Below are 25,773 nucleotides of genomic sequence, written 5' to 3'. Positions count from 1 at the left end.
AGAAATAAAGAGGCAAAGATTTTAGAAAGGCACCTCAAATTTACTGAAATACAGCTCCCTCACGTTACTGCAAAAATCAAGCTCTGCTTGCGATTGTAACTCACTGTAATGACTTTACTGACTTGACTTTTGAGCACTTCTACTTTTTAATGGGGACATCTGCCTGAGAAACAGCTGATCCACAGAAACGTCTTCTTTTTATGATACTGTATTCTAAATCAATAGCGGGTTTGTTGCTTGTTGGGTTGTTGGTTGGTTTTTTTTTTTCCTTAATGTATTTCAACACGCAATAAACACGGTGAGCCGGGAAGCCTGACAGCAAGTGAGCCATCAGCAGCGGGCGGTGGCTCCCCGGCCGGGCACGCTGCGGTCCTCATAGCGCGGCCGCGGCACCTGGCGAGGGGCGGGGGGCACCGGCAGCCCGACGGCCGGACCCCTCGGCGGGGGGCGGGGCCTCCCGCTGGGGGCGGGGCGGAGGCGGGGCCGGCCCCGCGGGTGCCGCTGCGGCCGGGGCCGCTCGGTGCCCGGGAGGGAGAGGCGGGGCCGGACGCGCCGCCGCCGTCGTGCAGCCGCCGCCCGTGCGGGGGCAGAGCCCGGGCCGCCGCAGGAATACGCGGGGCGCTCCCCAGGCTCGGGGAGAGGAGGCTGGTCCCTGCCGCCTCGCCGGAGCTTCCCGCCGGCGCCGAGAGGAGGCTCGGCAGGGTGATGGGTCTCGGCGGGGAGCCCGGCGCCGCGTCCTCGCCTGCGGGCAGCGGGAGCCCCCATCCAGCGCAGGGCAGCTGAATCCCGAGCGGCGGAGCAAAGCGCCGGGACGAGATTTATCGCTTCGTTCCCTGAGACGCCGCTTCCACCGGCGAGCCGCTCTGAGCAGCCGGCTGTGGATTTTACCTTTGCTTCCCCACAAACCAAGGTTAGCCGGGCGGCTTCTCGGGAGGGAGCCCCGACCCGGCCCCGCCGTGTGCGATGGATTGAGGCGTGCCCGGCTGCGCCCCCAGCCCGGCCCCCGCCCGCAGCCCACATAGATGCGATGGAAAATCGGGGGCTCTTCTGCACCTTATGTTACCTGATGTTCAACGCACCTCTGCTCTTCATCGTCACCGGTGAGTGGGAAACTTCTGCCTCCCCCCGCGGGGAGCCGCCGCTCCGGACACAACTTGGTGGCGGGAGGCAGCGGGGCTCCGGGGCGGGGGTGGCCGCCCTGCCCGCCGCGGGGCTCTGGCCGCTTGGCCCCTGCCGGCCGTCGCGCCGAGTGCCGGCCTCCCCGCCGCTTGTGCCTGTGGAAGCGCTGCCGGCGGGGGCAGGGAGCGCCGCCGGGGCGGGCTGTTGCAGAACAAGGTGGCACTGTTGCGGCCGCAGCTGCCGGCAGCGCGGGCGCGGAGCGGAGCGCAGCCCGGGGCAGACCCCGCGCCGGGGCTGGGGGAGGGGGCCGCGCAACACTGGTGCCCCTGTGCCCAGCCGAGGGCTTGCTTGGGAGAACGAGCGGGTTTAAGGCCCGCTTCAAACTTTGCCTGCCCGCTGGAGCCGCGCTCCCCGGCTCGGCCCTGCGCCGGGTGCGCAGTCCTGGATGCTCCGCTTGCGCGGCGGTCACCGGACTGCGGGAAACCCGTGCCCTGGTCAGCGCTTAGCCCTTGAGCTGAAGCAGCTCATTTTACGCTGAAAAGGATTGGTCTTGTCTTTTAATCTCTCCCGTTAACCAGCCCTTGTAACTCTATTTTCCCCTCCCAGCTACCTTTACTGAAGTTCCCAAAGATGTGACTGTTAGGGAGGGAGATGATATTGAGATGCCTTGTGCTTTCCGAGCCAGCGGATCCACCTCTTACTCCTTGGAAATCCAGTGGTGGTACCTTAAAGAACCAGCCAGAGAACTTGCACACGAATTAGCCATCAGTGTCCCCGGCAGCAGGAGCAAGGTAATACGGTGCTACGGAGATTTATCTCTTCGAGTGCAATGTGCGCAGCAGAGGGTGATCAGTCCCAGAGAGGAGAGTGCTTCCTCTACCCAGTGCCAGCGAGTGGTTGGAAGCGCTGGCATCCCCGGGCCCACCCTGGGATGGAGGAGGACAGGGCACGCACCGTGGGGGACTTCAGGAAAAAAAATCAGCAGTGCTTTAAGGATTGTAAATAAAAAATGATAAATGTCCTGCTGCAAAATCAGCAATGAGCACCTGGGAGAGGCCATCAAAAATAGCTGTAGTGTGAAGTGGGAACAAATAAAAACTAGTGCTTCTGTGGGCAGAGCTAGGAACCACTGTAAAAGATGGGAGAGCCTTTGCTCACTGACAGCAGAGGAAGGCGCAAGGGACAGACCTCTCTGTTGGTAGGTTAAGTACATATCAATCTGCCTATACAAATGCATATAGTTTCTCAGGGTGCATGTACATACATCTGTATCTGGAGCTCAGCAAGACATTTTCAAACAGTCAGATGTAGTAATTAAAATGCATGAAGCAAAGTTAAATCTTGCATGTCCTTTCCCCTCCCCCTAGCAAGCTGCCTGGTGTGAGGGTAGGCTCTAGTCTAAATTTTTCATCTGCGTTTCCCCGACGTGAGCTAGTTCATTCTGCAGCCTCCCCCCAGTGCAAGACACCTTTCTGGCGCCAAATGGCGTGGCACAAGGAGGGGGGTAAAGCAGGGCTGTCAGGCCATATTGCCCTACTGCGCAGGGCACGTCATAGTCTCCGGCCCCCCCCGGCCCCTGCGCCAACAGGGTGCCCCGTGGCAGCCTCTGTGCCTGTGCCAGCTCCCCTCTCTGTGGCACACTTGTTTTCCTGCAGAGCTCAAATAGAGATGCAAAGCATATAGACACTGAGCTAATGCAATGCCGCCTAGCTGGGGAAAGTGTAAGTCAGTTGTCAGACAGGGAAATAAATCGCTTGGATTTAAATGTCGTCTTTAACCTTATATAAAAACCGTGAGTTGCTTTTACAATAAATGATGACAGGGCATGCCTGGAGAATGATGACCGTCTCCCTGGGAGGCGCATCAGTGAGATCTGAGGCATCACTTAGGTTTACGGTAGTTGGCTGGAGACAAAAAAAATAACCAAGTACAAAACCTGCTGAGTGATACCTGCTCCCAGGATTTTTCAGGACTGAAGCTCTGCCCTGAGCCAGTGCAAGATCCAGCCCACCCAAGCACTTTTTCACCGCTGTGCTAATGCCCCTGGTAAAGCGTCTTCCCTGGTGTTTGTCAGTGTCTGTGAGCAGCACAGCATGCAACAAGCGTTTCTTTGGCTGCTGTTTGCACCCTTGGTGAAGGCAGTGCTTCTGTGGGCACCACAGGAACTTTACCAAAACACTCCCCACAGCTGAGCACTGGTTTGCTGCCTTCCCCATCACTAGGGGAGCGCCCCCCCTCCAGCCACACACAGGCTGTGTGAATGGCAGGTGGAGAAATTTGTATCTGTGCACGTCCTGTCCTTGCAATGGGGTGGGAATATGAGCATCTTGTTGCTGTGCTGGCACAGCTGAGTCTAATCTCCTTTAATTCTCCTCTTTCAGGTAACGAATAAGGATGCAACCAAAATCAGCGTAAGTGCAGCTCCAGCTGGGTGGTGCACACCCCTCCTCCGGTTCACGTGGGACGTACTGCATGCCCCCTCCTCTCCTGACACACGCACGCAGCTGGTCTCCCCGGCAGCCCCACACCTGCAGCACGGCGGGAGCGTGGCCCATTGCCCCTCCTCGGCGTGTCGTGGCTCGGTTGAAGCGTTGCCATCTGTTGCTGGTTTAGCAGTCACGTCTCATTCCTCGCAGGTGGAGGGGAGGCGATGCCTGCCCTACAGCCCTTCCTTTGCCACGTTTGAAAAGGACTGGGGGCCAGATGAGGAGAGAAATTTGCTTTTTGTTTTTCTCCCAGCCCTCGGCAAACCCCAGTCGCCCGTGGCGACCCTCTCCTCTCCCCAGGTCCTGCCGGGAACCAGTCCTGTTCCCAGCGATGCGGGCCCGGGGTGCCAGCGAGGCAGCGGCGGAGGGCGGCCTGCACCGGGGCTGCGGGGCGGGCACCCCCTCGGGCTCGGCCGGGCGGCACCGCACCGGTGCCCCGGCCTCCTGCCGCCGGGGGGGGGGGGGAGGTTGGTGCGGGCTGGTGGCGCCCGGCGCCGGGGCAGCCGCGGGGCTGCAGGGGAGAGGGGCCCGGCCCGCGGTGGCGTGGGGACGGTGGGGAGCAGGGGCTGATGCTGGGCGGCCCCTCGGGACCCCGAAGCGGGGCTTTCACAGCGCGGGGCTTTCACAGCGCGGGGCTGGGCTGAAGTGCCCGGGGTCTGGCGGCGATGGGCTCGGTGTTCCCCACGTGCGCCGGGGGGAGGAGCGGGGTCGCCGCGGGGGAGGGGACGGCGGGGTCGGCCCCGGCTGAGGCGGCGCCCCGCGGTGCGCTCTCTTGCAGACGGTCCGCGTCCAGGGCAACGACATCTCGCACCGGCTGCGGCTCTCGGGCGTGCGGCGCCAGGACGAGGGCGTCTACCAGTGCCGCGTGGCGGACTACAGCGACGACGAGACGCAGGAGCACAAGGCCCAGGCGCTGCTGCGCGTCCTCTCCCGCTTCGCGCCGCCCGACGTGCAGGCGGCCGAGGCGGTGTCGCACATCCAGAGCGGCGCGGCCCCGCGGCGCCACGGCCCCGCCGCCCGGCCCACGCCGCAGCCCGGCCCCGGCAAGCGCCCGCCGCCGCCCCCGGCCCCGGGGGGTGCCGGTGCCGCCGCCTCCACCGCCAGCGCCACCGCCTCGGCGGCCGCCGCCTCCTCGGCCTCGCCGCCGCCGGGTCAGGCCGCCATCCTCCGCCAGCAGCACGGTTCAGGTAGGGCGCGGGCGGGGGGCTCCCCTCTCCCCCGGCCGGCCGTGGCTCCCCAGGTCCCGCAGCGCGGGGTAGGGCCGGGTACCGCGACACCCCTCTGTCACGGGTGGGACGGTCGCCGGAGCCTGTGGCTAAACCGTTGCACCCAGTGGGCAGGCGCACGCACCCGAGCTACCCCCGGAGAGGGACGCGCGCTGCACCCTGCAGCTCGGGGGTTAGCGGGGGTGTGAGGCCGAGGGCAAGGCTGGGCCCTGTTTCCCTGCCGTGGGTGCGGTGGCCGGCCCCGCGTTCCGACCCTCCCTGCGCTTGTCGGAAGCGGTGCTTTAAAGAGCAGCTGCAGCCTCGAGCGAGCGGAATGGCGCAGCTGTTCTGCAGAGAGTTAGGGCCAGTGAGGGGTTACGGGGTCCGTGCGGAGCGGGGTGCGCGTTCGGAAGGGCGATGCCGATGGCTGCGTGACGAGCTCCGCGCCCAAATTACTGGCAGGCCAGGAACTGGAGATACTGCGCTCTGTAGTGGTTTGTAAATGTAAACACGCCGCTAATACTGATTGTCTATCAGTTAATACTGTATTAAGTTCTTAATGGCACAGTAGCACGTTATGGCCAGCTGGAGAAGGCGGTTGTGAACCTGTATGTACACTAACGAGAGCAAAGTCAGGGAGAAAGAACACGGAGTCTTAAATCTCTGTTACAGTGGTGTTTCAAGCTTCAGAGGTGTGGTGTTGCTCTGGCTGGGCTTTAGCTCCCCTGTCAGCCACTGCCACTTGGCTAACGTTAAACAAATGTCCCTGCCAAGAAGGGAAACAATTCTGTGCCACCAACCGTGCAGGGAAAGCCCTGAGCTCCCCTCTCTGATGAGTCTCTTACGCAGGCTCATAATCCTCACACAGGAGTGCTGGCACTTCCTTCTGATACCTCTTCACACTTGCAGGGCAAACAATTGCAGGTTTTGGCTGGCAGTAATGGAAATCAGTTGCATGTGGGTCACTGTGACCGGGTGCTTCTTTTATCTGGCTACTACCTTCTGCTGTTTTCTGAGTAGTTTAGTTTATTTCTCATGTAGAAATTCACTTGAAAACAGGTTTTACTCCTTATCATTCCTAAAACTAAGCTGGTGGTTCATTGATGTGCAGTGGAAGAGAAGGGTAATTCCAGAGGTCTAACTGCGGATGCCTGTGGGCATGTAAAAAAGTTCGGTTTGCTTTTGCTGAGTTCATGACCACAAGAAATTAAACCGAACACTGTAATGCTCAGGATCTGTTGTTTTCCTCCTGGCAGGGTCTGCTTTCTTCCTAGCAGCCCACATCTGGTGGTTGTTTTCGTGTTTCCCACTCCCCCACGGTGAGAATTCTTGCAGTGTTTCCGCGCCGACAAAATAAGTTCAGTTTGGGATTCGCACCACCGTGTGCCCTGCCTGTTGAACCCAGCGCTTATGTGCTGCATATGAACTAAAAACAAGATGATGAAAGTGCAGTGGGCTCAGTTCCATCTCAACAGATGGACGTGAGCGTGTGCCGCTAAGCAAGCATGTCACATATGTCTGTTAGGGCAAGACCCCCTGCCCAGATCATCTAAACTGCTGTCTGTCCTGATTTTTTACATGTCTGTGGTTTGGGGATGTGGCACTGCTGCATCATTTCTAGGCTGGATTAAATTCTGAAAATAAACTGTAAGGCATTCTGGCCAGCAGTGAAGATAATGGAATGATTTAAATCAGTGAAAAAGGTAGTGGAATGCAGAAAAATATTTCATGGGGATCTCCAGATGGAGGCTGATGCTAAGAGGACTACAAAATAGGCTAAACCAAAATTTCCTGCTGTGACATCTCTCCTGTGTACCAGGATGTCTGTGAACAGTGCCACTCCGTGGCAGTTTCCATTCCGGGAGAAAGCCGAAGTGGATGTGGAGAGCTTAGGACTCCGGTTCTTGTTTGTAGTACTGACTTAAAAGGTAAAACTTAGCAACTGCTTTTGTCTGCCTACCAGGGAGGCAACTAATTTTGTATTTTGGTATGGTCCTCTGTAAAAATAATGTCTTTTTACTCTGCTTGAATCAAGACCCCCTGAATAACAGGCTTCTGCTTGGTTTCTTGTAATTGCCATACCTATGGCAGGTTGGAGCTGCCTGTAATTACCTATCAATCAAACATCAGCCACAGCATGGCTCAGGAGATTAGCAGCTGAAAGCTTGGCCCTCGAAATTCCTGATTCAGGTGCCTTCTGGACCAGAACTGTCTGAGACTGGTTCCCGCAAGGTGTGTCTTTGCTTGCTTTTGTGAATCAGGTTGCTGTCCCAGGCCCCATCGTTGGTGTATTTTAGAAAGACTGTCGGGGCCAGGCACTTGGTTTGAAGCAGAGAGAGAGACAGCTTGGTGCAGAGGCAAGAAATGGATTTATCTCCCCTAGATGTGAAGCGTTGCTCCCTACCCAGAACAAAGGCACGTGGATAAAATACTAATGTGGAAGCCAGTGTGATGAGGACTTGCAGGGATATTGCCTGCTTTTGTGAAGAAATTGAAGACTAGGGTCTCCAGTGCTGTCACTCGCATTGGCTAAGCACTAAACATTCTCCAAAATGTTTTCAAAGAAAACGACATCCTAGAGTTCAGTTTCCTATTTATTTGTATGTTAAAGTGGTGTCTTTAGACCTATTTTAGGTGCAGTATTTTTCTCTGCAAAGAGTGTAGTCTCTTTATAGGAAATACTGGGGGGTTTTCTCTTTTTTTATCTCTGGAAACTAGAAGCCCTGTTTGAAGTCCGCCCTCTCAAGGCAGTGTCGTGGCTGGTTTTCCTCACAGTAGGGCCATCAAATCAAGCTAAATCTTTGTTCACGTAGCTGTATGAGACTGCAGGACCTAACCCTGTGTTGCTGTATGAATCTGTATGAATTCAGTATATGTATGATAGTGTAATACGTATGCTTTGTCTTGTTTTGAGCTCTGTAGCACACATACAGGTAAGTACTTGCACCAAATCTGTGTGTAATAATTGAATCATCTTAACGTCTTAAGCATGTGTAAGGCTTTTCATTGTACACAGGGATAGTTCCTCTGTATAAATGCAGAAATGTGCTCAAACAATGGATTTGCCGTCAGTGATGAAGAAACACCGTCATTTAATACGTTGGAGACCTCTGCCTAAAAGCTGATGGCATGGCACTAGCCACAGTGTCCTGCATGAATTGAGTTCTAATCCTATTTTCCTTGCAACAGAAATCTTCCCAGTATGTTCAGTGTAGTAAGATGGGGCCTCTGTGTGCTTGTATTCCAATAAATGTGATTATAGATCAAATGCTGCTTTCAGATATGTCTGCAGGCTCTCGTTGACTTCACTTGGAGTCCCAGTCATACACATGGAAAAATGTAATTCTTTACATCTTCTAGTTGAACTGAAACATAAACTTATTAGGATAAATGTGTCTGTTACTGAAATTATCTGAAGAGCATAGAGTCTCACCTGACAAAGCAGGTATAATTAGAAAATCCATAGTTTCAGAAAATCCTCTGAAATTTTGGTAGAAATTTGGTGATCAGCATTATAGTATGTACGGGAATAGTTCCAATGTAACAGAAAGATTTCCCGATATGCCAGAAATACTGTCTATTCAAACAGAATTTCATCTGTAATGTTTATGCTACCATGTAAAAACTTTAGTGCTGTGGCCTCACAAGAAGTAAAGAAGCCGCCCGTAAGGCAGGCTGAGGTGGAAACAGAGCATGTTCCTTAGGCTGCAAGGAGGCAGATCTGCTGGTTTTAATACAGTCAGAGAAGGAGCTGTTGTCCATATGGTACTAAATGAAAACAGTATTTAGCTTTCAGTTTAAATACTGGTATGCAAATGGAATCTTCTGCTGTAGGAAAAAAATCAGGGTGAGCAAGTGAAAGAGCGTGTATAGTGTTAATGTGTTTGGAAGTGTTCCTGGTTGGTACTGGGAAAGTAGGGACGGTACAGGAGCATGTGTGTCTGTCCCCAGAGGTTGGTAGTCTAAATGGATGAGCGGGACAAATGGCGGGGAGAGCGATGACTGACTTTGCTGAGTGTGTGGCGGCTGTGAAATAAACTATGAAAACTTAATTTCAGATCTCTTAAATTTCAGTCTAGTGCCTTTAGTCATGAAACTAACTTTGTCACCTGATAGGTGAAGTAATAAACAAGGATCTTCATACTGACCTTCTGGGAGGCAAATTGTCTGTATTACAGCCTACCAAACGGTCTTCAAAATGAGTGCCTGTGTATCGGCTGGGGGGCAATTTTTAGTTTAACTTCTGAGCAGAATGTAGATCAGACATTGCAGCTTCCAAATTCCCTTTTATTTGTTTGATCTCTAGCCTCAAAGCTCTGAAGTGAAAGCTTTAAATAAAATAAACAAAGATGGGAGTGTGAAACAAGAAACTGTGCTTCATTATGCTTAGAGTGCTCTAGGAAGGACACAGACTCATGTGTTATGCAGAGATGAAGTGTTCACAGCACGGAAGAAAATAAGTCTTCACTTCACGCCTGTCCCCCTCTCCCCCCCACGAAGCCTTTTATGTCTGAGGCAGAAGGAAGTCTGCTTGTGGGCTGCATGGCCTCAGATGATACAGCACCGGGTCCCAATTCTGCCGTCTCTGTGCGTGTGCAGCTCCCAGCGGTGCTCGCAAGAGCAGTACCTGCACCAAGTCGAGCTGTGGCAACCTGCCTTGAGGCGGGAGAGCGTTGGATCTCCATCGTGCACTAGGAAGCAAAAGGTGTAATTTTTTTTGCAGCTTAGAGACGGGAAAGTAAATGCACCCGCTGTGGCTGGTTAGAGGGCCTTGTTTGGGGTGGCAGGGGTTGAGTGTGGATAAACTTTGGGTAGGGGGGTGGGTCTAGGGCTCTCCCGGCTTTGTCAGTATTTGAATTACTCTGCGTGCTAGTTTGAGAAACAGCCTGTGGAGCTCATTTATCTTTGGTAGATGAACAGCACACAACATAGCAAGAAGGGAAGGTCTCTGTTGTTGTTCGGCTTAGGCTCCCTACCTTTCCAGCTCGGTAGTGTCTGGGTCTCCTTCACTACCCCTGCGCTTTTTATGAGACCATATATGAGCTCCCGTTCTGTTGTTACTTGTAGTTAAATGCAGCCTGGGTCACGTCACATTTTCCTTTACGTTAAATAAAGTAGCGAGACGGAGACCATAACTGAATTATCAGGCTGACCTCCTAAATGTCACTGGATAATAAACATGCAAAAAGAATTCTCATTAACTACACATCACTAGCACTTTAATATCTAGGCAAATTAGACTGCTTTGGGGACAAGTGAGGTCAAATATCTTCTTTTGTGTGTGTGTAATATGGATTAATTCTTGAACTGGACAAAAGCACGAATTGCAGTACCCGTGTCACCTCATTACCTAGGGCAGAAACAAGCTGTGCCAGGGTGGGTTTTGTACTGTGGAAATGCAATTTATTTGAGTAACCTCCTTTCAGTGGTTCTTGCTTGTTCCCCAGAGGACAGACAAAACTGTACTAACCTCTTCTGCTAAAGCCTGTGCAGTGTCCTTGAAGAAATCCGAATATTATTTGAATTTCTTTAATATCTTCAAGTTATAGATGAAAAAATGTTTATTAAAAAATATTACTGAATACAGTGAAAGGGGTGTTCCAGGTCTTTCTAACGAATGTGGAAGCTGTACCTCACATTGGTCTAGATTTCTGTATGAGATTGATTCATTAGTGAGTGAAAATTAGAAATTTGTATTAGAAAGGCTTAGTGCTCCCACGTGTCTTTTTGCATGAACAAACAGCATTTTGGGCTAGTTCTTTGTGTATGGTTTCAGTAGGTACTTTGCAAAATGGAGTCTTAGTTTGCAGTACCAGCTAACTTACTGTGTGTATTTTACAAGAGGCAGATAATTGTCATGCATTCCTCACCTCTGATCTATATATCTATCTATATATGTATCTATACTGATACAGCTTTGCTGATGTATAGAAACATGGGAACTCTCGTGGATTATATAGGTCCCTAATACTTTAAATGGTATACTTCGCAGTCATAGCAGAAAGAAATGTCAAGACAATCTTACTGGTACTAGTTTTGAGAAGGATATTAATAGTAGTGGTCTGTAGTTGGAAAAGCAAACATAAAGTACGATCTGACAGGAGACGAATCTTCCAGCAGTCCTGTGAAAAAGGTGTGCTTTATGTGACGGAGCCTGACAGGGCCGTGCTGGTAATAAAAGGGGTTTGGTTTGGGTTTTGATTTAGCTTTGCTAAAGCAGGGAGAATGCTGGCAGGTTCGCTGTCGCTGTTTACTATGTGTTTTTTAAAATTAGATAATGGCAGAGCAGTCCCATATGTCAATAATAACCATTCAAGTAGGTTTGTATTGGAAAAAATGGGGTTGTCAGCAGAATGGTATTATTTGTCACAACAGTGGTTAACAACCGAGTATTTTATATTGCTAGGCTGTTATCAGTTGGGAGGCAATTTTATTAGCTGGAAAGAAGAGCAGTCTGGCAGAGCAGAAACTGTGCTCTGTGGAGAAGTCAGTGTGATAGCAGTGTGCAGATCGTTGTGCCGCGGCTGGAGAAGGGAGCTGCGCTAACGGCGCTCACGCAGGATGTCGAGTAGTTGCTATACTATCTGGTCTTGCCCTGCGTTTGCGTGGTTGTGGCAGAGCATCCTTGTTGTGTGGGCTAGGAGCAGCTGCTAGCTTCGAAATGAGGCAGAGCGCAGTTAGTCCTCTCATGGATGTCGTCTTCTATGTCTGTCATTTTATTGGTCATGTGTAAAATTCACCGAACTGGTATAATTAGGACTAATGTATTACTTTATAATGTTTTAAAATCAGCATTCTAATCTGAATATCTCTCGTGCCAGGGAGCTGGAGATCTCACAGGTAAAGAGGGCACTGAGGAATGTGCTATGTCCGCAGTTTTTCCGAATAACCCCTTGCTGGCTTATTCAGTAAAGTTTGGCCTCCCTTAGATCTAGGGCATGGCAGTGTCTTTAGTTAGCCAGTGTGTGGCAGACAGCAATCATTGGAAAGGTTTGGTGGGTCTGTATATTTGTGGGTCAATCCCAAAAGGTCGCTGTTTGTTTACAGCCAAAAGGTGACCCTTTCTGTGTGTAAATCACAGGCTCTGCTTTTTTTCAGGCACATGGTCTCAATACAGTCATTTTCCGTGTGCCATCATGTATCCTGCTAATGCGTTGAGCTCTGTTCTTTACGTATGGACAGGATAGGGTTATTTTCAAAAAAAATCCTTAGATAATCTGCACTCAGATCTGCTTAACTTTAGTAATTCTGATTGGAGTGGTAATTACAGCTGCATTGGTGGCTGGCTTCTAATCCTGATCAAGTCAAAAATACCCTAAAAGACAGTAAAGTGAGAACTGCAGTGTCTTGTTCTTTACTTCTGGGTTGCAAATACTTACAGAATGTGAAATTTGTGGGGCTTTTATTGCAAGCCTTTTCCTAAAGTGTTGACTTACAGAATTGTGTGACCGTATCTAGCTTGCCTGCTTTTTGCAGCGTGGCTTTTTAGTCCTCCTGCTTATAATGAAAAACTTGAGAATATGGCCCAGACTCACTTCAAAGCTCAGTAACTGAACACCCGCTACCAGTGTTCTTCATTGCCCCGTGATTTGGGTAGTTTGAGTTGGGCTTTTTGCTATTTGTTTGTATCAGTGTGATGTGGACTTGCTCACATAGTAGTACTGAAGAAGGATGCGTAGGGCTGGATGCTTATTTGCTACCCGAACTACCACTAATGTAGTTGGGCTTTTTTCTATATGTTTTAGTTCAAAATTAATTTTCCACCAAATCGTAGCACTACAAAGAATTTTGTATCTTTCATTATTCAAGTGTTCGAGGAGTGAATTAATGGTGCTTGGTTTTGGTAAGTTGTAGGTCGTGGAACTGCAGAAGATTCTGGAAATAAAACAAATCCATAGTTGCATGGTTTGGGTTTCTTTAGTAAGATACTTGGTGAGGAGAAATCTCGCAGATACCAAAGCAGAAATCTGTTTAGGGGAATGTACTACAAAGTAGAGACCAGCTGCAGGTCTCAAAATAGGAAATTTACTGGCTTATTTAAATGCAGAACAATATAAAGTATTTAAGCTGCATGATCTATACAGAGTGAGTGACTCTTTAAGTATTCAGGATATGTCGCTATTCTACACTGACACTGTCTGTAGCAGTGTTTCCTTTTGGAGCTTGTTAAATTAGTGTTGTTATTTTCTTGAAGCATATGCTGGTGTTTTCTTGAAGGTTTTCCTTAATTTCTCCAAGAGTGGATATTTGGAGTGATTGGGTGGTGATTTATTTGGCTGTCTCCTGTGTAGGACAGATCCCAAGAGCATGAATCCACTCAGCTGCTGCTCTGCTGGGCTCTCTGGGGGCACCACCTTCTCTCAGTACAGCAGTTTTCACACAAATATGGCATTTTTCACACAAATATAGCATTTGGAAGAAGCAGGGTGAGGCTTTCGGTAAGACTGCTGACTGCTCTGTACATCTTTGGCTACCACAGAAGGGAAGTGGGGAAACTGAGGGGAAATGTACCAGCTGTTTCCCGTATTATGTGTCCCTACTTCTTGGAGCTTTAGTGGGAGATGAGTTTTCACCAACCTATTGACAATGGAACTGCTTATTTCTCTGACAACCTAAAAAGTAGAAATATTTTTTATAAAGGTTTAATTATTTCTTGCTCTCTACCTGATACGCACTTCCATACATTCATCAAATCCCCTAGTTTAACTATCCCTCTTTCTGTTTGTTAGTAGCTGTGTTTAATGCAAAAATGGCCGGCCGCGCAGACCTGCAGCAACTGTCGAACTGGATCAGATCAATTGTCCATCTAATCCTGTAGCTTATGTCTAATAATGCCCTTATGATCTAGGAGAAAAAGGGAGGAGCCTCCGTAGAGGATAATTGAGCACTTGACTGATCAGTGTACCATATGCATGGTTGGAAGGGATTGTCAGTCCTAGGATTTCAAGAACAACTTGGCCTTAATGAGTCTCGGTTGCAAGGAGCGCTAATGTGATCAGAAATCCACCTCCGTAATTGTGAGTGCCTTAAGAAACATACGCACAACTCCTCTACCAGTTCCTGCACCTGCCCTGTCTCGCAGGCACTCACACAGGTCGGCTTCTAGCAAAGCAGTGCAGTACTTCAGGAAATCGACGCTGCAGGAGGAATCTTTTTTTCTTAGCTTTGTATCAGAACCAGAATTTTCTTTCCTTGCATGACGACAACTCCCTCTCCTTGCCATCCAATTTCTTTGTTTTCTAATCAGTCCGTAACTACGTGACGCATATGACCCATTTTTCACAGAATATGCTAAAACGGGAGCTTCACGGTACTCAAGGGTGGTTAGCCATGTCGTAGTTCTCTTTCTCTGGGTGGGGGTTAAGCACGTCAGTTGAAATGTTCTGGGAGCTAGAAGATACCGCTCAAGAAAACAAGGTTCCGCTGGTCATCTTAGCAGCGCTGTCATGCCTCTGTGTGGTGCAATTCCTGTGCCTTCCTGCCACTCACGCTGTGGTTTACCACTAAACCCACAGTTGTCCTGGATGAGCTTTTTCAGATTTCACATCAAACCAAATCAAAATTAAGAACAACAAAGAATTGGATTTTTCTCAAATACACATTTATTTTTCTACCTATACTGGAAACGTGCATTGTGGTGCCCTGTTGCAGCCCCTGTAGGGTTACCAAGCCTTTACGTTCTGCCTCACCTCTGTGGTCAGTCAGGTGAGTTCAGCCCAGCACATGAATAGATCCAGGTATGGGCAAGTTGAATGGGGTCACTTTAGGAGTGCTAAATACTGCAAATGCAAATGGAATCTTGTTTGAAGTACTGAAACCTGTTGAGTTTCCAGAATTCCAAGAAGCATGGAATAAAGTTACTCTTGTTACTTGGTATTTCGGCAGTTCAGTTCTGAACATAGGCCTGAACATCGCAGGGCGTATGGTAAGAGAGCAGGCAGACAAAGGGTGAAACTCAGGTGTATTTGAGAAGACCTAAAATGATGACACAGTTTTCCAAAACTCTGGCCAGTAAAACTGGTTTCAGTTTCCTGGAGAGTTTGAGGCTACAGCGTGGATAGGGAAAGTGAAATGGCATTTCAGGAAGAAGGGTGTGGAGGGCAGTGCTCACTCAGCTGCGTCAGATTTACTCTTCACCTCGCAAACCTCGATGGCATGGAGGAAGTAAGCAGGATCGCTAGCTTATACCTGCATGGCTGTGTAGAAATAAATACACGTACTGACTTCTGTGAGATATTTTTTTTGAGATGAGTTATAGAAAGCTGTTCCAAAATTCATCGAATCATAAATAAAAATGTGTAGTGGGTTGAAAACTAGTTTTATCGCCGTGCCTTCTGGGCAGGTTCAGTGGTAAGCAGATCCCATGCAGTTGCTTATAAATACGTGGGAAGTCACTATTGCCAAAATGAGCAGCACCAAAAGGCAGCTCAGGAGCTGTTTCTGGCTGTGCCTAGGCGTGAGGATCCACAGCCAGCTGAAAGCCAGGAGCAACGGGGCCCATAGTTTAGTATTTTTGCATAGATTTCTATAGTACCGCGTACTACTTTTAACAGGAGCACCTCACATTAGGTGCCGTGCTGCAGGGTGCAGCTGGGAGAGTTGCTGAAGTTGGCGGAGGCTCTGGATACGCTTCTGCACAGCATCAGGAGAATCAGCACTTGGGGAGGAGTAGCACGGCGAAGGCACCGGTTATGAGCCTCAGTAGCAAAACTGCAGCGTGTGGATTGTGCTGTGAGTATTTAACAGTGGAAGAAGGATATGTGCAGCTTGTAAGATCATGTCGCAGACTGGAGTAATTCTAATGTGGTGTAAGCTTATTAACTCTTCAGTAAGTGTACAGTGACTCTAGTAATGGGTTTTTTTAATTAAAAACTTCTAAGAAGCTCTTAGATTTGAAGTTTGGTAAATTCCCTTCATTTCAGTGGAAGTGCTCCAAATGTACGTCAGGGAGAGAGAATTTGTTTTATCCAGGAGATTATTGCCTGTAATGATCCTTGACCGGCAACCCATATAACACCCTATTTTTTCTATAGATACACATTTCTCTGAGAATGTCTCAAGCAGTCTAAAGTTTCTGGAGAGACTAAATTAATCTATATGGTCAGTTTGATCCCTCTCCCCTTAATGAAATGCCGGGTTTGAGAGTTTTAATAGAACCTTATTCTGAAAGGAAACAGGCCGAGGCTAACAGGTCACTGCATAAAAGCCAGTACAGAGAAATGTCTCGTGATGCTGCCAGCTGGGGTCACAGCTCTGTCATGAACGGGCAGTCAGATGTAAGGTGTTACCTCATCCTTCAAGGAAAAGAGGCTACTGATGTCTTTCAGCTTTTTATTATATGGGCCACTGCATTTTACCACCATCTCAGAAAGAGACATCAAGGGACTTTTCAGATTCTTTCTCAGAAGAAAAATAGGTAACTGCTGGAAACTGTGGGTTTTGGCCATTGGTTAAATACAGTTTGTAAAAGAATCATCCCATTTTTTCCATGTGTCACAAGTCACTTGGTTGGTTAATGTTTGTTTTCAATTGGATGAACTGCTTTAAGTCAAACTTTGATGAATGCTGGCACAAAACAAATTATTAAATAGAAAACTACAGTAAAACATTATTATGTTGTAAATCGAAAAGAAGGATGAGTGATACCAGAGAGCAATTCGCCATACCCAAACAGAACAATTTGTTATTGTTCTGCTTAGTGGTAGGCTTTCCCTTTTAGCCATGTGCATATAAATAATTTAAAAGCAAAATCGTAAATCTATGTAGTACAATAACAAAACATCAAATGAATATTCAAAATATAAATGAAGTGTTTTCCTCTAAGTGTCTGTGGTTTGTAAGTAACCATGTACTTTGATTTAAAGTCCCTGGGTAGAAACACTCTGTTCTCAGATCTGGGTCAGTCGCATGTCCTAGTGGTCAGGACCTTGTTGTATTGTGTTTACATCTAAAAATGTAGCAATTTATTAAGTAAAAGTAAAAACTTCTAGTACCGCGGTAAAAGCAGAATTGAGGACACTAAGTCCAGCTTGTCTATCCATACTACCTACAATGGAGAGGGTTCAGGTTAACTAAACATGGAGAAATTACTGGAAATTCTAGTCTGCTTATGCTCAGAGGGAAGAGAATTCTGAAGTTCTTCTACTGCCTGGAGTCCTAGAGGAGATTAACACTGGATCAGTATGAAAAGAGAAGCTTGTATTTGGTGTTGAGTAAGAATAACTGCTTTCAAATATTTTTTTACCAATGTTTTATTTAACTGCTGAGATTCTGAACTCAAGTTCTGCTGTCAAATTAATCAGATGGAGAATGTAGTTAAAAACAACAGCAATTTCTACAAGAGGAAATGACAACAAATTTGGACTGTTAGACTGAATTCACAGTTCTGCAGAGATTTAAACTAAAACTAGTCAATAAAGGTAAAACTGGTGTAGGAATGACTGTGGTTAGCAGGCACACAGCTGCTGCGTGGGGTTGTGACTAATACTACTTTCCATTCAAAACAGAGACGATCCTAACCTGGTGTCGTTCGCAGCCCTACGGTTGTAAGAGCACTTGAGCTACAAGAGCCAGTTTCTCCAGGTTGCGTTCCTCAGCGTTTCCAGGATTCCTCCCTTACAGAAGTGCAGCTTGCTTTTTGAGTAACTCTCCTCCTGTTCGTTGAGAGGCCAAGTTCAGCTCTGGCAGGGAAAAATGGGTTCTTGCTACCCTCAGGTTCGAGCATAATAAATACCCGGGGCCAGATCTTCACCGCGGTGGTGGGCAGGTGTGGAACGGGCACAAATTCAGCACCTGTGAGCGGCGCGCAGCTGCCAGGAGCGTCGGCTGCTGCTGGGCTGCCCTTGCCATCCCTGGGCATGGGGGACAGCAGTAGCTGTATACAGTTGACTGTAGCTGTACAGTTGACTGTATATGTTTAAGGGAAGGGGGGACCTGCTGGAGGAGGAGGGCTCTGAGGCTGGGGAGTGGCTGTCACAGCCCTGCTTGCACCCAGGCTGCCACAGAGACTGGGAGGTCTGGCAGGGCAGGGCTCCCGCTGCGTTCCCCAGCCGAATTGCTTCTCCTGCCCCCAGGTCTCCAGGGCCAGACCCTCCTTGCACCCTGGCTCTGTGGGGCTGGTTCCTGGGGTTGGGAGGGTGAGTTTGAGCTTGTGAGCTCCTGCCTTGCTGCCTCAGAGCAGCGAGAACGTTTGGGGCTGGTGAGTGTCTGTCCTGTTGTGATGGCTGGGAGCCTGAGCTTTAGCAGCTGTTGCACACTTTCCTGTACATATTTCTAGTGTCTTTTTCCAAAAAGTTAATCAGTTACTCCGTTAGTTACCTGATTTAATTGTCTTTGTTAATGACTTTTAGCTTTAAAAAGATAAATCCTGTCTTCATCTTAATGCCTTGCTGTTGGTATGTCAGTGGTCCTTAGCCACATGTTTGTGCATGCAAGGATTTAATTAAAACCTTAATAACTAAATAATCTCCACACAGTCTAGGCGGCTGTGGGATAGCACTATGGGGACATTTCTTGAGTTCCTCAATTGCACGCCATATTACTAGGAACTATTTTTTGATATGGGATAATAATACTTCAGCTTTGCTGGTGAGGTATATACAGATTACGAGGCAGCCTGACCAGCGAGCCCAAGAGCAGTGGTTTACTCGGGAACTGTTCGAGGTATTTCCTTTGATCATGCTGCAACTGCGAGAGGCTCACATCTCCTGGAGACCAAGACTAAAGTGTTCGCATTTGAAGTGAGTTGCCTAAATAGAAGTAGCCCGATTCCTTTTTCAGAGATACTGAACACCAGAAACCAGTGGGGTTTTTTAAAGCTTTCATGCTTTGCAGAGTGGCTCGGACACTCACTTTTCTGGGTGGCTGTGGCTTTTGGGGGCATCGATTGCTTGTGTCTGTAGGGTGTTCAGCACTGGTGAAGCCTCCTCCTGGGTGCCTCTGCGCACTCCAGCTGCAGGGCAAAGCTCCGGCTGGGCTTGTTTCTGCATTCACCCCTGTGGAAACGTCCCACAGCCACGTGAGACATCAGTCACGGGCGTGCGGCCCCCTGCTGTCGTGTTACAGTGTTGGTGATAACTGCAGATGCTGGTCTGTGTCACAGCTCTGGAAGGGTGTCACCCGTTGGCATTTGGGACCCAGACAGCTGCTGGTGCGGGCCGGCCCAGCCCTGTTTGCGTGGGCTCAGCGGGGGCCTGGGGCCTGACAGGCAGCAGCCTCTTGTCCTGCAGCAGTGGCGCGGGCTGCGCCAGGGCAGCAGAGCTGCTCCGTGGGAAGGGGCTGTTCTCACCCTTCCCCGGCAGCAGAGCAGTGCCCTGTTCCAGAGGTGGAGCAGCCCCAGCGCCGTGCTGCGTGTCCTGCGCTCCTGGCAGAGCGCGGCCAACGAAGCTCGGTCCTCCCACACAACGGAGAGGGGGCCAGACCCTGGGGGCACGATCGGTTCCCCCCTTTTTGGTGCACATAACTAGAAAGCAAAAAACCTGAACGAGTATCTTAGTGTAAGTGGGTGTGAGGCGGGGACAGCCTTGTTAGCTGCAGTACGGACATGGATGCTACTTCTTGCTGTGAGCAAAGGCACCGGTGTCCGCCCCTGCCCAGGGGGAGCTGCATCCTCCTTCTACAGCCCTAAGGTCGCAGGCACGGGCCCGCCTGTGACGGCACGGCACGGCACGGCACGTAACTACCCCGCGGCCCCGTACCGTGCCTCACAAGCTTACCTCATAGGAGCGGGAGCAGTCTTGTCCTCCCAGGGTTTGGATGAAATGACTGTAACAGATGTGTTCCACATCTGACCTCTGTTTTTCTATAGCTCCTGTGCACATTTTTAATTTAAAATTCTGCTCTTTCCTATAAAAGGTAAAGAAGATGTCAAGGTCCTGCTGTTCCCATTCCAAATGAAATGGGTTCATGTCCCGTTAATCAAGGAGTACAGCCGCAGCATTTGTCATTTCCCTTTAAAGTAATGGGTGGTTGATACCTGTCATTTCTCAAGAAACTATATACCAGATTAAGATGTATTTATAGAAGTCTCAATTGCTGGTAACTTGGCTGCAGCCAAGTTTAGGCGTACCATTAGTAATGCATAATGAAATGACCTAAGTGGAGTTAGATTTGGGTGGGGGAAGAGAAAGCTATTTGAGTTGGATAGCTTGAGGATGCTGTTTTACTATTAAAATTAAGCTTCTGACCCCTGGCTCTGAAGTGATAAAAATAAATCTTCCTGTATTTCTCCTCTGCATTTATCTTCTCCATTGGAAAAGATAAAGAATAAAATCTCCTCCTCTCCCTTGTCTCTTTCTTTTCTAGGTACAGGACCTATTTATGCTACAGACCCACTCCTATATATGTTCCTGTTAATACTGCATAAGCTTGTACATTTATTAGTAAACCACTGACGGACTACTTCCTCCACTCCTCCTCAGCCAAACAAAAAGGAACCTATTTAAAAACAGAACAAACCCCTGACAAAAAGAAAAAAAAAAAAACCACTGCAGTTTTAAAGATGGACAGAAAGAGACTGAAAGAAGCATGATAAATTCTGCGTGGGGGGGGAAATACATATTTTTGGGGATGCCACAGAAAGTAAACCACATAGAATAATGCATCTAGTTTCCAGACTATGTGTAAAGCCCTGCTCTGTGCATGGCACTTATGATTTCTCTATTTTAATGTAATTTTTTTTTTCTTTTCTAAACCTTTCCTCTGACTCTTCATTTTGCACGAACTGTTGAGCAGTTATCTTTATGACAATATGTAAAGATGTTGGGTCAAAGCCCTTCCTAAGAAAGGAAATATTTTTAGTAGATTATTGTGTTTAGGTTTTTTGGATTTCCTTTTTCTTTTTTAATTAAATTATTTCTTTTGGAGACATTTTAATTAAAAAGGTACATCTTACCATAATTAATATTCACTGTCAATAATATTTATTTTTAAATGAAGATTGGAAACAAGGTAAGACATTTGTTTATAAACAGTATTGTATATTGCTGAATAACAGTTGAATAAAAAGATTTTGAAATAAAGTTTTTACAGATGTTGTGTCCCTTTCCCTGTGTCCTGAAGCTCCCTGAGAAGGCTTCATGGCTGTGTCGATTTCCTGCCTTGTCACAGCACTGAGAATTGCAGAAAGGTGCATCACAAACAAAGAAAAACTGGTATCAGTTATGTACTACACACCCCCACGCATTGCAGAGCCCCACAGCGGGCTGTGCTGACCAGGCATGAGCTATAGCTGTGTGGTGGCGGTGGCACTGGTTACCTCTGGGCAGCCAGTTGGACACTGGAGTACGCAAGGTAAGTTGCTTTGGTTTTCTCCAGGCCTCTTTGCAAAAAGGCGATTCAAGCAGTGGAAAATGAAAATAAAAATGGATTGACCTGGAACGTTGTATTCCCTAAACCTATTTGTTTAAAATATGTTTGGGTTTTTAAAATTATGTAATTGTGTCACTTGTCTTACCCAGTGAGCCTGCCTTTAATGAAGCAAAAGGCTTTCTTACAGTAAATACAGCAGTTACTTTTCTGTTGCAGAATACATGGGTTTTAAGTGAGATAACAGGTTGACTTGGTAAAAAGCCACGACCTTCTTTAGCTGAATTTAGTGGCATACTTTGAGATTTCCTATGTCTGACTGTGGTGCTTACCCTTTCATTTGTGTAGCATTTCAGAAAGGACCTTAATTGTGAAAATGGTAAAGTGACAACTAAGCGCCAGCAGGGCTCTGCCTGTAGAAGCTGTGGAGCAGAAGCAGGACATGCCATTGCCAGAGTCCTCTCCTAGAAGGAGGATAGAAAGGGATTTTCAATTCCTCCCATGGTCAGAATTCGCTTTTTCTAGAACTATGAGTAATTGTGAGGGAGCTGTGTGTTTCATACATGCAGCTGAATTGTGGTAATAAAAGCCCTCTCGTAGTGGGGCAAACTTACCACGGGGATCCGAAGGTGGCAAAATCTTTTCTTTGTAAGAATGTTCATCCTCTTAATGCCAGCTGTAGTTTCCTGTGGATTGGAGAATACATAATCGTCCCAGAAAAAGCAGAACTGCTCTTTGGAAGAACTTGGGGGAGATGGTTGCTGCAAGCCTGTAAAGTGCATCAAAGCGCAAGACACTGAAGTACACAGTCCTCGGCTTCCATAGGTGCACAGGAGGGTGAGTCTTATAACCTGAAAGGAAAAGACGGATGGAAAAAAAATTTGGATGTTGGACTACACCTAAATTAATACTGGCATTCATGTCTGGGAACTTGTTCAAGGACAATTATTCAAGCAGACGTATGTGTGGAGTCTGTAATGTCATGAAAGCTCTAATCCTTCGAGTAATGGCCGGTCACAAAGGCGAAACCAGCCTGGGTTTGAACTGTGAGTCCTCTGGCGACCTCCTCAGCACTGCTGCTTTTTCTCAAGGGCAGTAAGTATTTGTCAGTGACTCATCTTCCTTCTAAGGGAGAGAACGAAAGAAAATTTTCCACAAGAAGAAAATCTGCTTAAATTTATCTAAAGAAATAGCTGCTGCTTGAAGCAGTGGAGCATAGCTGTCTAGGAGTAGTTGTGCTTCCGTTTCAACTTCAGCCATACCACAGGATGGTCTCAGTAAACAGATCATCTGCTCTGCTCCAATACTTTTCTTTCAGCGCTTATGGAGTACATTGTAGCTGGCACTGCATATGGTGTGGTTTGCAAAAAAAACACGGGAGGAAATACATCGGCCTCTCGTATTTGTCCTTCCCATTGTATTGTAGCCTGTTACCTGCACAGGCATGTAGCAGCGACTAGAAGTTTTGCATGCAGTGGCAGGAGTAGAATTATCAAGGTATTTTAGACTTTAATCACATTAAATGTGAAAAAATATTAAAACTGCAACTAAAAATAACTTTTTTTATCCTTTCTGAGATCAGAATGAAGTGTGCCATGGTAGGAATAACAATTCTTGTATCCCAAGCCACTATAAAAACTCAGGCCTACTAAATAATAACCTGAGGATTTGATGAAAAATCTCGTCTAACAAGAGCAATAGGCATCTTTTCTTTCCAGTGAAGACCTGCACACACGCAGAGATAACTCATTCTCGGCATGCAGGATAACTTCCACAAGGGAGCGGATTGCCAAGATAACCCAGCTCGCTCTACATTACCTTTGCTATGCGTCGCCTTCAGAATCGTGCAGAATGAGTCCTCCAGGTTCTGGGGCCTCTGTTTCCACGTTCAGGTCAGCTTTTTTGCAAAACACACAGCCTACGTTTGGCCCCATGCATGCTTTAGCCCCATGGCTAAAAAGAAGGCAGCAGCTTTCAGTACAGTATTTAGTCTTTAAAAAGCACTTAAAGAAATGAGAAGCATTTTGATGGAAGAACATAGAGAATTTGGAACCTCACTGCTTGCAAGCGTGTTAAAGACTTTTGCTAAAGCATCTGTCCTTTGAGAGTGCTTGCTCTTCTGAAAAGGGCAAGTGCCTTGCTTCTGCTGGTTGTATTTACAAAGGGCAAAGTGAGGGTTTGCTGCACCCTTAATAGACAGAGGCTAGTGGCAAATCTTGCTCTTTCATAAATCTCAGCATTCCTCGTGGTGTCTGCTGTCAGAATTGATTAGGAATAAGTGCTTGGACTGCAGAGCCACGGAAAGGCAGCGTGTCTCCTGCAGTGCCACGCAGAGCCGGGCAGAACGTTCTCCAGCGCCGGTGGTGGGGTGGGTGCGTCACCAGGCACCCGAGGAGACGGCGCCTGGTCCTGGCGCTGGGGACAGCACAGTCAGCGGCTCCTCCTCGCAAAGCCAGCGAGCAGCTGAGCTGGGAAACGTGAGTGATGGCTGTTGGGGGCCAGAGCTGAGTCATCTGTAATATAATCATAAGGAAACACACATTTTTTCCTGAGAGAAAATCAATAGAACTTTGCACTTTTCCTTGTAATATTTCCAGTCTGCACCATCAGCCATAGCTTGCTCACAGTTGCACCGCTATAAATCCACTGCGAGTTAATGGAGTTCTACAAAAATGAATGGATTTACAGCAGTGTAACAGAGCTGGTACTGGAGCCATGCACATGTAAAAATACATGGAACAAAAGTCGTTTCAGAGCATGCAGGTGACCTTCAAAGTGCCAAGACCTAGCAAGTAAAAAGCAAAACTGCGTACCTCCTGGTATGCTCCTGTTCTGGCAAAACTCCTGAAGAAAAGAAAGTGTGCAGTCCTGAAAACATCACTGTGCGTGGCCAGAGGGCCAGAGCCCCACCGAAGGGAAGATGGGCGAGTGAGCAGCTTCACAGTGAGGCAGAATGCAAAGGACTGTCTGAACATGTCATTTTTCATTTCCTGCATAAAACATTTTGGAGCCCAGTCTCACTTAGAACTAGTAAGTAAATAACGTGCTCCCAAACTTGCGTGTCAAAACTAGGTTGGTTAATGTATGAGCTGCCGCTGCTGCATTTGTTACTACACAGTAAATTTCATGCTTAGCCAGAGGCTAGCGAAGTTCATTTATTCATTATCCCCAAACTTTGGGCAGTTATTATTCAAACTCCCCTGGTACATCTATTTAATAAGAAGAGAACAGAAAATTGATGGGATCAAAAATGTTAAAGTCTTAATTAATGCTTTTAGCAAAGACTGATTGGAGGGGGATTGTTGCGAGAATATTAATTTGTAGCAAGCGAGCACGCTGCCTGGGTTTGCTGGGAGCAGGGAGAGCTCCCCCAGCCCTGCCAAGGCAGCTCAGCCGTGCAGCCCAGTGAGCTGCCAGCCCGTGGGGATGCCACCTGTGACACCCCCTGGGTTCTCTGCCACCAGGTAGGGAAAACCAGTGCTACGGGCCGTGGGAGAGTGCGAAGATCCCGACATACACAAATTATTGCTGATGAATAGGGAGTGTTTAATGGTAAAACATCCTCTTACAGCAGAGGAAAGATGGGGAATTTTTTTCTTCCTCACTGTTTTTGGGCTTTTGTGGCGTTTTTGTCTACATACCTGGCAGCCTTGTAGCGCTGCAGATCAGACCACTGACCTGCGATGCAGGGGGCTGCTGGGCGTCTGGGGCTTCGCTCTCTGGCAAGATGCCCTGAGGCAGAGCCCACGGCTGTGTGCATGCGTGGGGCAGGTCTGGGTTTTGGTCACACAGTTGCAGTTACTCCATAGGAAAATTAGCGGCCCTAAAACAGAGAGAATGAGACCAAGGCTGGAAGAATCCCAGCAAGGCAGGAGGGCGGCTGTGAGGGATTTCTGCATCAGCCTGACCTGCCCCAGAGCAGCAGCAGAGCCTGTTCTCTGGGTACAGCCGTGTGGTTTGACAGGGGATGGGGAAGAGGAAGCAAAGGAGGGGTTTGTTGCTATTTTTAGACCATGTTTCTAAAATGCAGTAATCTCTGCAGAATAAAGATGGCTATTATTACAAACGGAGCCAGCCTGGGAAAATAGGTGCTTCAGCTCTGCATCAATGACCACCCAAAACTTAGCACTGACCAAGACGGCTTTAAGGAGCCACGCCAATGTCAACGCATGGACTGAAATCTCCTGGTCTGCCTATGGTGACTGCCAGACTTTTTATTACAGCAGTCACGGACAGTCCCAGTACATTAAGAGTCAAATCAGAGAGGACCTTGCTGTAGAGTTAGTTATTGAAGTTCCCTAGTTGTTGCCTATAGATTTGGTTTCCTGTTACTGTCAAAATGTTTCTTAAATTTCATATGGAAAATCATCTTATAAGTATCTTATATCACAATATTAGCAAGTATCTTAATAAATAACTCAAAAATGCTTACAGTTCAATTAGAGATTATATTTTTCCAATAGGACATTTTTGGAATTTACTCTGGGAAAGACAGTGTTAAGCTATTTTTTGTATTTCTATTCTGTGACCAGATCTGTCAGAAACTTTTAATTCATCTCTGTGTTAATACCCTTGAAACAGGAAACAGCAGGTAAGACTTTACACAGCAACAGGCACCAGTAATAGTAACAGGTAGAGTTACACAGGATGAAAAGACA

At 48.0% G+C, this 25,773-nt stretch overlaps 1 protein-coding gene and 1 long non-coding RNA gene across 5 annotated transcripts in view; one reads left to right on the top strand and one right to left on the bottom strand.

The window, feature by feature from the left end:
• Positions 1-497: 497 nt before the first annotated feature.
• VSTM2B (V-set and transmembrane domain containing 2B) lies at positions 498-20,320 on the top strand. Of its 2 annotated transcripts, XM_037408908.1 has the most exons (5): positions 502-1,100; positions 1,726-1,910; positions 3,501-3,530; positions 4,384-4,792; positions 20,114-20,320. In XM_037408908.1, exons 1-5 carry the CDS (start codon positions 1,028-1,030, stop codon positions 20,200-20,202), a joined length of 786 nt encoding a protein of 261 aa, XP_037264805.1. In that variant the 5' UTR covers positions 502-1,027; the 3' UTR covers positions 20,203-20,320. The 2 variants fall into 2 exon arrangements, with proteins under 2 accessions (XP_037264806.1, XP_037264805.1); XM_037408909.1 differs by lacking the exon at positions 3,501-3,530 and having other exon boundaries at positions 498-1,100.
• Positions 7,500-25,773, bottom strand: part of LOC119157732 — a 32,906-nt gene continuing 14,632 nt past the window's right edge. Inside the window, exons 5-8 of one of the 3 annotated variants that reach the window (XR_005107637.1) lie at positions 24,794-24,938; positions 22,934-24,105; positions 21,730-21,966; positions 7,500-21,579 (exon numbers count right to left, since the gene is read on the bottom strand). This is a non-coding gene — a long non-coding RNA (uncharacterized LOC119157732). Of the gene's footprint in view, positions 21,967-22,933; positions 24,106-24,793; positions 24,939-25,773 lie in introns of all 3 variants that reach the window. The other 2 variants (XR_005107638.1, XR_005107639.1) reach the window with 2 other exon arrangements.

The sequence above is a fragment of the Falco rusticolus genome, chromosome 15 (assembly GCF_015220075.1).
Source record: "Falco rusticolus isolate bFalRus1 chromosome 15, bFalRus1.pri, whole genome shotgun sequence".
Taxonomy (NCBI): domain Eukaryota; kingdom Metazoa; phylum Chordata; class Aves; order Falconiformes; family Falconidae; genus Falco; species Falco rusticolus.
This window is presented reverse-complemented; position numbering and strand designations above follow the sequence as displayed.

Bases quoted from the DNA above. Each gene is read 5' to 3' on its own strand.
- VSTM2B (XM_037408908.1), top strand. From the start codon at position 1,028: ATGGAAAATCGGGGGCTCTTCTGCACCTTATGTTACCTGATGTTCAAC. The intron at 1,911-3,500 runs GTAATACGGTGC...CTCCTCTTTCAG, and splicing joins TCCCCGGCAGCAGGAGCAAG to GTAACGAATAAGGATGCAAC. The intron at 4,793-20,113 runs GTAGGGCGCGGG...TTTCTTTTCTAG, and splicing joins CCGCCAGCAGCACGGTTCAG to GTACAGGACCTATTTATGCT.